Source organism: Opisthocomus hoazin, chromosome 2 (assembly GCF_030867145.1).
Source record: "Opisthocomus hoazin isolate bOpiHoa1 chromosome 2, bOpiHoa1.hap1, whole genome shotgun sequence".
Lineage (NCBI taxonomy): Eukaryota > Metazoa > Chordata > Aves > Opisthocomiformes > Opisthocomidae > Opisthocomus > Opisthocomus hoazin.
The window spans coordinates 110,569,274-110,586,224 of NC_134415.1; the positions used below are offsets into that span (position 1 = coordinate 110,569,274).

Sequence of the window (16,951 nt, forward strand, 5' to 3'; positions counted from 1 at the left end):
GCACTCCTTAAAATTTCAAATGGCAGGTTTCAATCCAAATAACAGAACGGTTTTTATCCCAGGACTTATATTGCCACCGACATACTGAAACCAAATTAAAACCTCAGTAGCCTACTTATGAACCACAAACAGCTTGTTATTGAGTAGCAACACTTGGTTGCTTTTTGTTCCACGCAGACTTCTGTTGAAGTGAATAATTACTCTTTCTCCATTTCTATGGTCTAAATGACCATTAAATAAACCAGTCACTAAGAAAGATGTGTGGAAAGAAAGTAAAATATGTTGGATTTTCTAATAATCTCTGTAAAAAGATGCATATTTTTTAGTATTTTTTCAATATATGCAGAAATTAATCAAGCACTGATTCTGATAAAGGAAATTCTTCTATTTTCCTCGTTAATTTTTTAAGGACCTTGTGTCTTTATAGGCAAGCCTACATTTGGAATCCTCTTTTCTGTATGTTTTTTCCTCCCAAATATTTTTTTCATTGATTTTCCCCTCTTTATGTACTTGTATAGTGTCTGTCCTTATGTTGTTTTCTTCTTTTTAATTTAATATTTTCTCCTATTTCTTTATTTTTGGACTTGCTAAATTGATTTCTTTCTCCTCCTAAATGTCTTTTGCTTTGTCTTTTCCTCTTTCTCTTTCATAATCTTTAGTACTTATTTTTTAGCTTGCCGTCTGTCACAGTTTAAAGCAGGACGTCAATAAACTGAGCGGCAGACGCTCTCTATCAACCCACCCTCTCCCACCAGAGGAAAGGAAAAGGAGGAAAAGGGAGAGAGACTTACAAATTGAATATAAATACAACTATACTAATAACATGAATAATACTAATAATAAGAGAAATAATGTAAAATATACAAAACCGATACTGAGATTCCCATAGTTGGGTGCTGGGCATCATGAAAATGACAGTAATGCAGCTCTAAACCCACTGAGCTCACCATTTAATTTCCAGTAGCAATCCTTCTTTAGCTACCTAATCTGACTGTTTCTTCTTCCCCAAAAAAGTATCTCATTCAGCCTTTCATATTTGGCAATCCATATTTAAGTCGACTCAACCTTTGCTTTTTTCCTAAATGTACAAAAATTCTAAAACAAATGAACAAACAAAAAGCTCGTGTGTCTTCTAGCCTTGCTATATTTCTCTTCCTAAATACATATATGTAGTGAGACTTCAGCCAGTACTCTGCAGGGATACTCTTCTCCAAATTTTAAATTTATCTACAAATGTGCTACTTGTTGAATTTTTTCACATCTTCATTAAAAAAAAAAATGGAAGGAGTTGATGCACGCATTCATTTTGTTAGATGTCTTTTAGAAAGTTCAGGAATAGCTGCAACTTTTTATTTACTAGCACCTTTAATACTTAGGTAAGTGTTTCATGATGCTAATACACAAACTATAATCTTGGGATTTAAAAGACTTTTGGAAAGGTTTTTACTATTTTTATTTCAATGACTTTGAACTGTTATATACCAACTAGTTTTTCCAGATAAGTTTTTAATTTCTTTTGTAAGATATAAATCAACAGACCCTTTTTTGTTATTTCTGCTGTGAGGTATATAATTGTTTCCTTGCTCCACAAATTATGTTGACAATGCAAAGCTAAGTAATGGTTTTAAAGAAAATGAAAATTGAAAAACTTTTAATCAGTTTCTGGTATCTCTTGGGAATTGTAATCAAATTGAGAAACAAAAAGGATCTCTTTATATTTTTTAATGGTTCTAAGACTTTCTCTTTGCCTTGATAATCTATCATTTGTTTTTTTTTCTGATGGAAGTTATTTTTTCCTGGAGTTGGAGGTTTTGTTAGTCATTTCAATCAAGCAGAGTAATATTCAGTGCAATGTGTTCAAAATGTAACTGAAGTGTTGCTGTTCAGTTTTGTGTAGACTTTGATGAAGTGGGATGAATAGGTGACCTTATCACAATCCATATAGATTAAGAGTGATATTACAATGTTGTAAAAATTCAGTGATTAGAAAGACCATTCTCCCAAAATCTAGTCCAGTGAATGTGGTTTTGTATCATTCTTTTTTTTTTTCTGAGGTTGAAAGAGATTTAAGCATACGGAACAGCTTAACATTGAGTTTATAGCTGCTAATAATTATAAAAATCTGTTTGTCGTGTGGAGAAGGGTATACTTCAAACCACGTCTCTTGATTCTGATCTACCACAGGTAGACTGGTCCCGGTATGGTGTGAGTGCAATAAAAATAATAATACAGTTCCATTTCAGTAAAACACTTAGAACATGTGCCCAAAATATATGTCTGCTGCTAATTAGAAAATGCAGTCTTTGGTTTGTATCTAAATATGTACTTGAGAGAATTATCCAGAAGTTTAATTGCTACATTAAATTGAGGCTGTAACATCTGGCGCTCCTATCGCATCTTAGAGCCATAAGTAAGAACAGAACAGTGACAGGGCCTTCACATGAATTCCACGAAGTAAGCGAAGGAAATTATTCCCATGTCACAGATGGAAAAATTTGACGTGAAGCACATTTTGACTGAAAAACAAATCTCGTTTTATTTTGGTTAGAGAAATTCAGTGCCCTTTTTCTAAATTCAGAATTTTGTTCAAAGAAAGTTTGGTTGTCTTTTGCACTACTGTTGGTACTTAGGACCAGTGCTTACAGGGCAACTTGTGGTTTCTGTCAACTAGATAAATGAGGTGTATTCTGTCAATCACAGGAAATCACATGTGTATTTTGAGGTGAGAACACAATCTTGACAAGTACAATTCCAGTCTTCTGATACCATCCTGCCCTGAGTTTCAACTAAGAACTTCATGTTTTCCTTCTTTTAATATATTAAATGAACATCTTTGGTCTGCAACAAGAAATGTAGTTATATTTCTTGGAATGTGTCACGTTTGCTTTAATATATGGTGTTTGATAAATGACCTAGGCAAGCTGCAGACTTTGTGACTTAGTTTTGCCATTTGACATTGTGGATAATTCCAAAATTATTTGGTGAGTGCTGCTGTAAGAATAAATGGTGATGATAATGATGATGAGTGAAAAACATAATAGAGAACCATATCCTTTACTTATCAATTTATCAATTTAATCAATAAATTGCTTTTTTAGTATAGATTTTAATAGTGTTACAGGTTAATAAATGATGTCTGTTTGCAAGTCAGCAGACTTTAAAAATGTGAAGAGAATATTGTATTGTTTGTCCCCTGGATGTGGTTTGGACAATATTCTTTTTATCTGTATTATTTGGTATTATATTACCTCACTGATAAATTCAATATATAATATAGTTGTTAGTAGATTATCAACAATCCTGTAGTATAGTTTGTTAAAGTAACGAAGGGTCTGAACATCCTGTTTCTAAACCTTTGCTGCCTACTATAGAATCAATGTTTTGGTGAGAATTATTAAATTTACACAATAGCAAAGTGAGAATTAGAAAGGCTACTGTATTTATTGTGCAGTTTCTTAGATCTCCTTAAAATCTATATGCTGAAGCTCGGTGAATAGAGAAGGATTGTCTGGCTCAACATATTGATTTATTATTTATTTCTGCATAAGTTAATTGTTAAGAGACCCAATTTATACATTAAATAACAAAATTAGAAAACAATGTGTGAGATTTTCGTGATACAGGAGTATGAGCATGCAACTATACTATTAGCTACTACTCCCTGTCTGCTCTTTCCACCCGTGTGCTCTGTTGGTAATAACTACAGGTAAGCATGCTGGGCTTTCAATAGAAAAGTGTTCCTAAATCATCACATTTCTCCTGAATCTATCCATAGAACAAATGCTGAACTTTTCGTGCAATTTAATGAATGCCTTCTTCAGGCTGTTTCCACTGACTTCCAGCAAAGCTCTGTGGGCTCAGTGTAGTCACAAGTGCTGTGACATTTCTACCCCTCTGTAACCCAATTTTAAGTGCAGCCTTAACAGAAAATGAGCAACCTTATCAGCAATAGGTGTATATTCAGATTGGTGAATCTGTCTAGATTCAAGTACCTGTTTCAAGGGTGATATGTTCCTCTTAATGTAGGTAAAATGAAGCCTAAAATGTTTACATTTGTTATGTTTGGTGGGTAACTACATTCATGACATTTCACTACCACACTATGGCATTATTTTTTTATACATTTGCATTTACCTTAAAAAGGAAGCATGCAGTCTTACTTAATTTTATTTTTTCTCAAAATTAATTTATCTGAAATATAAATAGATGTATTGTAATACTATTAGAGCAAAGTTGTGTAACAACTGAATTTGACATTTATTTCTATGAGAACATAAATCACTGTCATAAGATAAAGTGTATATTAAAAAAGTATATAAGCTCTGAAGGACAATCAGTGTAACAAAGACATTTTGTTAACAGTGGCAAACATCAGCATACAGAAAGCTGTTTGATTTCAGATAAATCTAGTGTTTTGTTCAGATGTGTTTCTTTAGAGCTACATCTAACAAATTTCAGTATGTCCAAGTCTTGACTTTGCTATAGATAATGTAGGATCATGTTTTTTATAAACTGCTGGCTGAGCTATTTGACTACACCTAGGTTTTCTGCTGGCTTAGATGAGAGTCTGCTGAGACATGTGTAGGTGGCTTTTAAAATGATGATTATTTCAGGCAAGATTCAACCTGTACTGTAAGTTTAAGTCTCTTCAAGGACTTCTGGCACACTGGCACAATACTGTACACTTCAAGAGTATGGTAGTGGTGGGAAGGCAAACATGAAGAAAGAGATGATGCATCCTGTTCTAACATGACCACTCTTCCTTGTGGAAAGACTTGACCTATTCAGATATATCTTATGCTCCAGTGAAAAGTGGAGCTTTAGTTTTCAAATACTTTCTTTTACAGGTCATACACATGGGATGGGTAAATGAGAGACTTGAAGGAACTGATTCCTCTCAGCTCTACAGATTCAAATTTCTGGCACTGAAGGGTTCATCCTTCTACATTTTCAGCACTCCACCGGTAAAAATAATGTTTTTGTGACAGTTTCGTTGTAAATGGAAACCTGTTTGTTATGTCTGTGTTGTTTGTTTTACCTTACCAAGTGAAGTTGTCAGCTGAAATTTGAAAAGAAGTTAGAGCCATAAATGCCACTGAATTTCAATAAGCTCTAAATATTTAACTTCTTTCAATGTCCTCTGATAATCTTATCATACCTGGACAGTTCAAAGAATTCCTAACAGGGAGTAAGTTTTTTACTTTTTAAAGTTCTTAAGTTCAGATTTTTCTTTGGTTGGTTAGGCCCAATGTTTCTTATCTTATTTATTCTAAGGTATTTTGTAGATGTAATGAGTTGGTAGTTAGTCTGTTTTCTTAAAGACAAGATATGTCATAAAATACGCCATCCATACTATTAGGAGATTCTTGTGGATTTTGCACACAGGCAAGGGATTGAACTGTTACAGAGAATCCAGTGCTAGTTGTACAGTTTGGACAAATGACATCATCTTGCTTTGATAATTTACATAGCTAGTAAGGAGATTTTTATTTCACAACAGATGACTTATGTAATACTTCTCAAAAAAAACCTAGTAAAAATCAATTTAAAGGAATGAAACAGAAATGAGCTGTAGAATTCTAAACTTTGAAGAAGAGATGTGGACTTACCACATGGTATTGTTTTATCCTTTCTTTTTTCTCTGGAGAGCTTTTGCTTTAAATAAATCAAAAAGAATAAAATGTGGAATTAGAATGCAGTTTCAATTATACAGCTTCCTTATGGTTTTGCTCAGAAGGTGATCAGTCTCCCAATTTCTTCAGCTGATCCAAAGAAAATCTGATCCTTTACATGTGTATCATCTGCAGTGACTTTGGGAAGTACATACTCTTCGAACCTTATTTATGAACCTCAATGAGAGGCAATCAGTAACATTTTCTCTCTGCTTAGATTATTCCTATTAACTTCCAGCATTTTTAAGTGGCTGGTAGTCTTCTTTTTAAAATGAAACAACACATCTAGGAAAAGATTTTTTCCTTCTAAATAATTACTTGTTTGTATGTTAAGTCAAGGAACTAAACTCTGATTTAATTACTACAATCCAATTAAAATGCAAATCCAGTATAAAAATATTAAACTAATAAATAACACCACATGAATGCTTTGTTTCAGACCTGTTTTTGAAGAAAGATTTTTGATATAATTAAAACTATCCATCTACATGATCCTAATTGGGGATAAACTACTTCATTTATCATGTTCAGGACTCTACTAAGAACAGACAAGTGAGGATGAATGTTCATGCCATGTTACTTAGCAGTGTCTGCTACACTCTGTTGTGTTTCTGCACAAATTTTTTGTAGAAACAATGGCTTTTCAAAAAAATGAACAAAGGAAACCCCTTTGGTCAACGTGTTATGTCATCCCAGTACTCAGATACGCCAGTAAGTGTGACAGAGCCTATAAATCATAAAACCTGTTGACCAGTTTTCTTGCTGTTTAGTCATTCCACAGATGTTTTATATCAAGCAAAAAAATAAAATGGGAAATTGGCAGTGTCCAGCAACCACCCACCCAGAGATTTCAAACCTGGATCTAAAGCCACACTTTGAAGACGATTATCAGTGCCCTGAGGGCACCTCCAGCCATGACTGTCCCTGACCTTCTTCCCTGGGCCTCCCCCGACCCTTCCCGCAGCCAGGACCCTATTGCAGCTCCCCTGTGGCTGTCAACCCCTGCCCCAGCAGCGCAGCAGAGCCAGTCTCCAGCTTCCCACTGTGTGACTAAAACAGCGCTAACACACCAGTGATCTGGCTGTTGCTGAGCTTTGCTTGCCCAGCGTTTCTCTGTTTCTCACACTGCTCACCCTGGGTGTGGGCAAGAGGTTGGGAGGGGACACTGCCAGGAAAGCTAGCCCAGATAGCCCAAAAGGGATATTACGTACCATGAAACATCATGCCCAGCAATAAAAAACAGGCATGTGGTCTTCAGAAGTAGCCATTGCTTGAAAGCTGGCTGGGCATCAGTCTGCTTGGAGCAGGCAGGGTGGAATCACCTTTGCATCACTTGTTTTTTTCCTCTTTCCACCACTTATTAAACTGTCTTTATTTTGACCCACAAGTTTTCTTGATTTTGCTCTTCCTGTTCTCTCCCCCATCCTACTGCAGGCAGATGGGGAGAGAGCAAGCGGCTGTGTGGGTGCTTAGGTGTTGGATGGGGTCACCCCACTACTGGGTGATGGGATGGACCCAGGCTGGCGAGGACACTGCCCGGACAGACCCCATGGCACCCAGGGAGCCACCAAGCCATGCTGTGCCCTGGTGCTGGTTCAGTGTCACATGTCCCAGCTCTGTATTTGGAAACGCAGGCATTTACATAAAGCCATGCTTAGAGCTGTTTCACTATTTTTAGAGGTGTTTAATGGTGCTGCCATTAATCCTATTGACTTTTTTTTACTGTGTTAAGTGAAACATTAAAAGATGGATTGTTCTATTATAAAAATACAGGTTTTAACTTGCTTGGTTTTTAGAAGATAAGCATTTAACATTATGTTTTATTTCGGAGATGTTTCTATGACAGTATTGCTATTTGCATACTGAATCAATGTAGTGTATCAGTATATCAATGTAGTGTGCACAGAGTAGATGACCTATACGTCATACAGTTATATTTGGTTGTAATGACCTTACCCAAAACTTTGCAACTGCTTGTTAAAGGATTTATTTCAATTTCTGCCCTTTTTCTATTTCTGTGTGTAAAAGGCGATATGTATGTAAATACAGCTGCTAATTTTCCTAAGAATGGAAAATGTAGTTACCCATTGGCAAAAATAAAGAAAATTGTGGGGAAAATATGGATATTATAATATGAAAGAAATTACTATGGCAAGTAATATTCTATTTATACTCGATTTCAACAATATCTCAGATGGTGTTTCCAAAAATGTAGAAGCTTCACCATAGAAGTAAATGCCATAAGGTTGTGATTAACAGAGAATGGTCCTTCTGCATCCGTAAAGTGGCTTATCTGACTGTATTTAAGAAATTTAGAGAGTTCATTTACAGATTGCTGTCGTAGAATCATGACACATTTCTGAAAGTTGCACATGAAAAACATCACTGCACAAACAGAAATTATGCTTGTGTCAATGTTAATATACAAGCAGTATTTTATTACCTTCTACAAGCATCTACTAAATTTTTGTCAATTTTCATATCTTAAAGTGGTTCCAAATTCCTATCCTAGAAGAAATTGGAGAGACATTATTCAAAATGGTCATTCAAAACAAAACTATATTTTATGTCATTGAAAATTTCCAGAAAAATTAAATGTTTTGGTATTATGGAGTGTGTGCTCCGTGTAGGGGAGAACTGTACTGTTTGATTTTTTATCTTCCTTATAGTTCAAGATGGTTTTTAAATTCAAGTCTTAAAGTAGCCGTATCTTTGGAGGTGTTGTCTTAACTTTAATTACAAACTATCTTTTTCAGTATGATTGCATAAATATCACTAAAATGGTTTACGTGAATTCAACTACACAATCACTGCATGTGCTCCTTATAGTTTTAAGAAAAGGGATAAATACAATAATAATGTGAAAGTAACAGAAATAGTTCCAGTTTGAAAAACATTACAGAGAAGAAAAGCTTGCATACACGAGTAGTGCTTTGAATTAAATGTTAGAGAGTACTGCCGTGTAAGTTCTAAATACTTGCATCTGTAATTTACATTACACATAATGTAACGTATTAGGAAAGAGGTGGCAATGAGTTGGAGGGCATAGACTTGACTGAATGCTTTTGGTGAACTTTCTGACTCTGCACACAAGTCTATTTATTTTGTTCACGTATTTGCTGGGATTTGACTGCTCTTTAGTGTGTGTTTTGTACCATCAAATTTGAGTTGTTTTGGACGTCTTTAGGCTTCTTATACTGCTATATCATAGTTCATCTCAAGAACTTTTCTTCATTTTTCTTTTTCTTTCAAATATCTTTTAATAGTCTTTTACACTTATACTTGGCTCATTCTGTTCATTAACTAGTGAAGTGACCAGTGAAATGAGTTACTCTTGGTCTAAAAGTATTTCGTCTTTTGTCTAGACGTTACTACTTCTAGGTGGGTTGGATGCTTCTGCTTAATTGTCAGATAATGCAGCATTCTCTTTATTCCAGTAATAAGTATTATAGCCAATTTGAACTTTTTTTTCTTAAGTTTTACTCTTTAAATGTATTTACTTTTTTTTTTTAATATTTTGGGGAGCACTCATGATTTCTAAAAACAGATTCAGTGTTCATAGAAATTCAAAGAGTATATTATGTTCCCTTTGACTTTAGTGAGTTTTGAAGTGTGATTCTCTTTTACATGCACCCTATATTTATTTCTCATGTCTAATCAATGCTTTAGTCCTGATCTCTCAATAGGCATGAAAGTCTTTTATGCCTATTTTATGCTTTCAGAATTCTCTTATAGGGAGTAACTGTTTTGTAGTTTGTTGTTTACTACATGTATGTGTCAAAATTAATTTAACTTTATTGTTTTCTCTTTGTGTTAAATTATAACTTTGAAAAAAACCACAATTATTAATACACACATTTAAAGCTAAGTAAATTTGGAATATGAGCCTGAACTGATGCTGAGATCGCTTGGTCTAATTAAAACTAGATTTTAGTAATTTATGTATTTTCAGAAATCCATTGTAATGCTTGTTTATAAAAGACGAGGAGCTTACAGAAACTCATGCGGAAATAAAAAGTACTTGTGCAGCACTTACCACTTTTGTAACCCTACATACTCATTTCAGTTTCTTATTGTGGGCTTAAAATTGTAACTTCAGGTTCCTATTTTTCTATCTTCATTCATTTTTATTATCTCTGATCAGCTCAGTGTTATATGTGAGTTTACAAATGTGTTACTTTACAGTCTTTCTGAAAGGGTCACTATAGCCAAATATATTCAAACCCAGTTATTCAATACATCACATAACACATTGAGTTGGCTAAGGGTCTTCCAATAATAATAATAGCATATGGCTACTGTTAATCATAGAATGATAGATTGTAGAATCATAGAATGGTTTGAGTTGGAAGGGACCTTAAAGATCACCTAGTCCCAACCCCCCCTGCCATGGACAGGGACAGCTTCCACTAGACCAGGTTGCTCGAAGCCCCGTCCAGCCTGGCCTGAAACACTTCCAGGGAGGGGGCAGCCACAACTCCTCAGGGCAACCTGTTCCAGTGCCTCACCACCCTCATAGTAAAGAATTTTGTCCTCATATCTAATCTAAATCTACCCTCTTTCAGCTTGAAGCCACTACCGCTTGTCCTGTCACTACATGCCCTTGTAAAAAGTCCCTCTCCAGCTCGGTTGTAGGCCCCTTTCAGGTACTGGAAGGCTGCAATAAGGTCTCCCCAAAGCCTTCTCTTCTCCAGGTGGAACAATCCCAACTCTCTCAGCTTTTCCTCACAGGAGAGCTGTTCCAGCCCTCTGATCATTTTTGTGGCCGAGCTCTGGACCCACTCCAAGATGTCCATGTCTTTCCTGCACCAGGGGCTCCAGAGCTAGATGCAGGGCTCCAGAGCTGGATGCAGGACTCCAGGTGGAGTCTCACCAGAGTAGAATAGAGGGGCAGAATCCTCTTCTTCACCCTGCTGGCCATGCTGCTTTTGATGCAGCCCCGGATAAGGTTAGCCTTCTGGGCTGTGAGTGCACAGTGCCAGGTCATATTGAGCTTCTTGTCAACCAGCACCCCCAAGTCCTTCTCGTCAGGGCTGCTCTCAATCCATTCTCTGCCCAGCCTGTATTTGTGCTTGGGATTGCCCCAACCCATGTGCAGGACCTTGCACTTGGCCTAGTTGAAATTCATGAGATTTTCATAGGCCCACCTCTCAGGCCTGTCAAGGTGCCCCTGGATAACCATAATGGATGTCAAGGTCCCTCTGGATGGCTCGTAAATTCATGTATTAGACAAAAGTAATAAAATAGAAGCTCAGTGAATGCTAATTGGTACTTTCATGTATTTTAACACTATTTTTGACATTTCATCAGAACTAAATTCATATGAATTAAAGTATGTCTCATTAAGTGACCCATTCTGAATATACCTTTTTTGAAACATTTTGTCAAATACTTTTTACTAAAAAATAATTATCTTGTCATGCTAAAATAAACCCAAAATAGAATTTGTAATCTATAGTATACCTAAGGGAACAATTACAAAGAGGAAGTAATGAGAAATTTTTTTTTATTGCCTAAGGAATATATTTCAGTATCTCATATATCTGAGTTACCTATCATTACCTAGTTATTAATTGTGTGATGATGGATAAGCCTACAATAAACTGAAACATCCTTTAAAGCAAATGAAGGATATTGCACTTTTTGTGAACTTTTCTGATTCTTTCCAGCTTTTCTCATTGACTAGAAGTATATGATCATTTGTGATTTTTTTTTAAAGTAATGCAGTCTATAACAATAATATTTTTAACTTAGATATAGTATGATAGTTCTGAGAAAACTATAAATAATGTCAGCTGTCTTTTTGGATTATAGTATCCCTTTGTAGTGTGTTTGTTTCCCCTCCTTAAAATCCCTCTCAACACGTCATTTGTATTCTGATGACCTTGCACACTGTGATATTCAGATCGTTTCACTCTTTAAGTATGGTAGCCTTTCTCTGACATACACAGTAAGAGAAAATCTTGGCTTATATAGGTTCCAACAGTTACCATCATCACTAGGTACCTCTGCTGAAAAAGTCGTAAGAGGTTACAGAGAATCAAAGGATGAAAGAGATGCACAGGATAATGGGGAGAAGGCTGAAGTATTCAGAGTGAATTTAATGACACAGCAATGTCACCATTGTCCATGGTAGCATCATTAATAGCAGCAAAGAACTCCAACAGTTTAAATTAATCTTCAGGAATCAAAACAAATCATATGAGCAAATGAAAGTTCAGTCATGTCTCAACAGCTTTAGGTTATAGCCTGTGTCACTAAATCCAGTTTCACAAACAACAGATTAAGTCGATGCTTATGCTTTTATGTCTTGTCTAGCCTGTAATAGGAATGAAGGATTCTCCTGCTTTTAACTGAGCTTGAAAAGAATCTTTGCCTTCAAGAAATTCAAGACCAGATAATGAGCTAGCCACCATTCTAGGCTGTAAACCTTATTTTGCAAGAAGCATGAAGATTCCTTTTCAGGATCAACAGTAATGGGCCAAAACCTGTATTATTTAATTATTTTATTTTCAAAACAGCCATCAAAGTAAAAAAGATTTCCCTGTAAATAAGGGTTTAAGTACCTGTGATGGTTGCTTTTTGTGAGCATGTTTAAATGTATATTTCTTTATGAATCAGCTTTATAGTTCCTAAGTATTGCTTGTTTCTAAACTTGTTTAATTGCTCACTCTTAGGAATAATTATAAAACAAAACTCAAAGAAAATATTGAATGGACCTTACTAGAAGGAAAGGAGTAACAGAAATCTAAAAATTAGAAATGTTTGCCTCTACAAATTGCTACATTTTGTGGAGTGATGGGAGGACAAGTAGGATGTCTGCAATTGCTTGAGATTGATTTTCTAATACAGCTAACATAAGATTTAAATTTGACGAAGTTCCTTTAAAGTAGTAGTAAGTACTTTTCAAGGTCACTGTAAGTAATGTTTCAAGCTTTAATTTATGGTGAGAAATTGCTTAACATAAACCAGAAAGTATATAACATGTTTTTACATATTCTGCTGCTTGCAGTGTATTCAAGTGACCTGTGTCTTTTGAGTATTAAAATACAAAAACTGTCAAATGGAGAACCCTAGAACGTAACTCCCTTTATATCCTGAAAAGATGTGGTGATAGAACTTTCTCTTCTAGTGGCCTTCAGTCACATTTACAATAGGTGATTTATCTCATCTAAATTTAGTCATCTAGAAGTTAAAGATACAACCTTAAGTTACAGAAACCGGGAGAAAGTGCTGCTTTCTTTTTTTTTTCTTCTTTCTCAATATTTTGAAATTAAGATTAGATTGTTAAGGATTAGATTAGATTGTTAAGATTAGATACTTCTGATGTCTGAATGTAGGTGGGATGCTGTCCACACTAAGGAGAAAGAATTCAGGTAAATTCTGAAACACTGCTTTGAAACACATAGCTGTGAGCTCTACTCAATAATATTGGAGTAGACATAAGACCACATATGAGCAGAAAGAAACTAACACCAAGTTCACATTGCTCCTCCAACAGCACTCCGTAAAATAACATTTAATAACCAGTAGAATTCACATCAGTCTGCTCCGAAGTGTTTTAGTGGTTTGGATTTTCACCGTTATACTACCATATTGCTGAAGGGTTTAGAATTTATGAAGACCTGGAAATTCAACTTAAAAATAAATTTTAAAAACTCATTTTGATCTTCATGCAAAACATCAGGAACAAGATTGATTATTATAGGTGAACTATGTGCTACTGTGAATACAGTGAAAAAGAATCTGTTATTGAATTTCATAGTTCTTCCCTAGTTAAGTTTCATCCACAGAAGCCAGATGTTTAACAACCAAATTTTGCTTTACCTGAATAATTTAATTTAATTTTTCTGCTCTCTTCCTTTTGTGAGGGGGGCAGGAACAGGGAAAATTTGCATCTGCCCTAGTAGTTTAAAGCATCCAAGTTGCTATTGGAGTCACCAAAACATTTATTTCCATGTGCCAAAAGCCTCAGAGTTACAATTTAGTCAAATCCTTCATATATCTATGCAGCCATTCCTGTGCATTCACCAAGTGCTAGGATTTTGCTCTGAAATATCTAATCAAAATAATGTGTGTTCTGCTTGTATTTTTCTTACCTGGAGGTTCGTTTTTTTTTTTTCTTGAACTACATAGGCTAGGTACTGTTTTTAAAATAAAACAAATTATTACATTATGTCACGAACTAGAATTTAGGGAAAAACTTCAAATATCATTCTGTCAAATTTTAATAGCCTGTCATGTCAACAGGATAAAGTAAGGAAATCAACAGAAAATGAAAAATATGTCTTTCCATATTCGTTATTAAGCACACAGTTGAGATTGTTCTTCATTTCAAATATTGCAGTCACATGGTCCTTTTCAGTTTTTAATATAAATATTAAGATATTGGTGCCCTAGTGTATGTAAACTCAAACCTGAATTTAGGAGCATATTTTGGTCTGTTGATAGTAAGATTTTTTTCAATTGAGACTTGAAGTTGAATGACTCTGTGTTTGAGACTCTGGGTTCTCTGTTTTAGCGTATTGTGTTAGCATATGCTTATGTAACTCACCACAGAGATTACAAAGAGGTTTCCATCATATTGTAATAATAATGGGAAAAAAACATCAATTATTTAATACCTTTTAATTATAGTGAGACTCCTGTAGATGCTGTTTCTGTAAAAACTGAATGCTATTTGACAATCTTTTCTAAATGCTGGATATTAAATGTAGTAACGTGCTTATATTTAGAGCATCCAATAGAATAATGATGGGTGAAGTCTTTAATTTTTTTCATCTGTACATGATTTTAGAGTAAAGAATGTGTTGTTAATATTTTTTTTGATATTATAGGTAAGCACGCTAGACTGGGTACGAGCTGAAAAAATCTATAACCTCTGTGAGGTTCTATTTAAAATTCACAAGGTAGGTTTCTTAACGATTACAATGATATTATTTAGTAAAGAAAGCTTGCCTCTTCCTGTTAATGATAAGCTCAAGTTAATCTTAACTGGGAGTAGCTAACATTCAAATAGTTCACCTATTGTTAAAAAAAGTTATTTGTAATGGCCAGTGCATTAGCTATGCAAATGTAAGAAAATATGGAAAATTAATTAAGCTCCAAGTGAGCAAGTTACTCAAATGTTTCCATGTTGAAGAAATGTTTCCGTATTAGAGCTGGTCATATGAAGTACAGGCAAGACCCACAGCTAAGTGTAGTGAAGCTGGATGTTGCCTTATTCTTACTGGCTCATATTTTTAAGGGAATGTGATGAAGAATGCTTTTGTTGTAATTCCTGGTCTACATAAAGATACTTTTTGTAATTTCAGTAATTAGAAGTATAAAATTATATCATTCTTTTGTGTACCACAGATTTCTTCTTTCTTTCCACCACCTAGAGACACTGTCATGTTTTCTGTTTAGCTTGTCCCAAGCAAGGATTTTGGGCAAAACCTTAGCAGTCTGTTTAAAGAATTGACTTACAAAAGATATTTTCTTATATGTTGCATCAGATGGATTAATTTAGTTGTCTAACAGCTAATAAAAAACTAATTTGCAGGTGAGGTAAGGCTAGAAGAGAGCCTACTTTCCTAAAAGAATAAAACCAAACATATTATCAGGAAAAAGAAAAACCACAAGATCAGTCTTTTCAGATAAAGTGCTGTTTCACTGGAAAATTTCAAATCACCTTTAGTTCTCAGCAGCTGCTCTCCTTCTCTCTGCTGTTCCTCCTGTGACCATGTACATGGTTGTGGAGAAGGAAGGTTGTTGTTTCGTTACCTGTACAGATCCTGACTTAACATTGCACTGAAGCAGAACTGCTTGATTTTCGTTGCTTAAGGGAGTGCTACTTATGGATGTTTTTGTCTGATGCAACACAGTTATTCAAGACAATTTACAGAAGGAAAAGTGTAAAAAACAAAACAAAACAAAACAAACAAACAAAAAAAACCCACCAAAACATGGACTGGGCATTAACACTCCATTACCCTTTTCTGCCCTTTTCAGCATAGAGGTGAGTTCTCTGTTGCCCTAAATGACCAAATTCTTCAAAGAATGGGGTGACAGGGAGTTTCCATGTCCTGACTGCTCAAACTACTTGTTCCAAGCTGACTTTCAACAACATGGGCATGTTTCCTACACCAGTTTTGTTGACTGTGATTTAAAAAAAAAAAAAAAGATAAACTGAAAACGTGATGGTTACAACCAACAGAGCAAGGAGCATGCAGAACTTGACAGAAATCTAGAACAAATAGCTCTCAAACATGAATGAACGTCTGCATTTTACAGAGGTGTCAGTCCCATTAAGTGGCTGCTAAAAGAGCTTCTGCTCATGTCAGCTATTAGTTTTGCAGCCCATCACTGCCTGTTTTTTCTCTGTTGTAAGGCTGGTGTCCCTGGGCAGGGGAGGAAGGTTCCCTTCTCTGGGAAAAGTGGGGAGAGGGAACGGTCTTGGGCAGTGCCATGCCAGGAAAATAGCAATCCTGGAGTCCAGGACTTCAACTCAGCTGCAGAGCAGAGGCTGCAGGAGCACAGCCATATTCCCATGAGCATAGCATTATTTCAGTGTGACCATGCCTCCAACTGGGTACGCGTGGGCAACTTCAAGTCCTGCCCATCACTGAGACAGCAGCAGAGAGCAGAGGCTCTGTCCCAGCTTATTTGCTCTGTCTCCTTAAGCTTTTTTAAAATGTCCTTTTTCCTGGTAAATGTCAGGCAGCAATGAAATATATACTCGTTATGCCTTTTGAAAAGTTTTTGCTATGGTTTGGGTTTTGTTTTTTTTTCCTTGAAATGTTACTACTGATTTGAAACTCGGTCCTTCCTTGAATATTCTGGTAATTTCAAGGACGGTCTATCCTTAAAGCAAATTCTGTGGTGATACATTTTCATGAAGATAAATAAGTGGGAAATAAACTACCCAAGATTCAACTCTTTAATGTTCTTGACATTTTAATAAATGAATGCTTAATTGCCAGTTTTCATGAATACATTAGCTAAAGTGCAAAAGCTGAAGTTCATCACTTTAACCTCTTTTCTGTGATTCTTTGGTATAAATAACAATGAGGCGAAGTAAGCAAATCCCAAAAATAGAAAAAACTGTTAAGAGATTAAAGTTTCTACATTGCAGATTAGAAAGATGGAGTTTGTGTGTAAGGATTTTCAGAAGCTGGTTAGAACTAGTACAAAGCTGTGGTGGAGAGTGCTGTTGCATCTTCTCATGAAAGATGGATTTTAAGTCAAGGTACACTTGTTACCTAATTGTAAGCTTCTCATCTATGTTTATTATGACA

General features: G+C 35.4%; 1 protein-coding gene across 1 annotated transcript in view; it reads left to right on the forward strand.

Moving 5' to 3' along the window:
* Positions 1–16,951, forward strand: part of SNTG2 (syntrophin gamma 2) — a 323,296-nt gene that overhangs the window by 269,956 nt on the left and 36,389 nt on the right. Inside the window, exons 12-13 of the mRNA XM_075410732.1 lie at positions 4,848–4,964; positions 14,510–14,581. Of these exons, the coding sequence (XP_075266847.1) occupies positions 4,848–4,964; positions 14,510–14,581 (189 nt within the window). The remainder of the gene's footprint in view (positions 1–4,847; positions 4,965–14,509; positions 14,582–16,951) is intronic.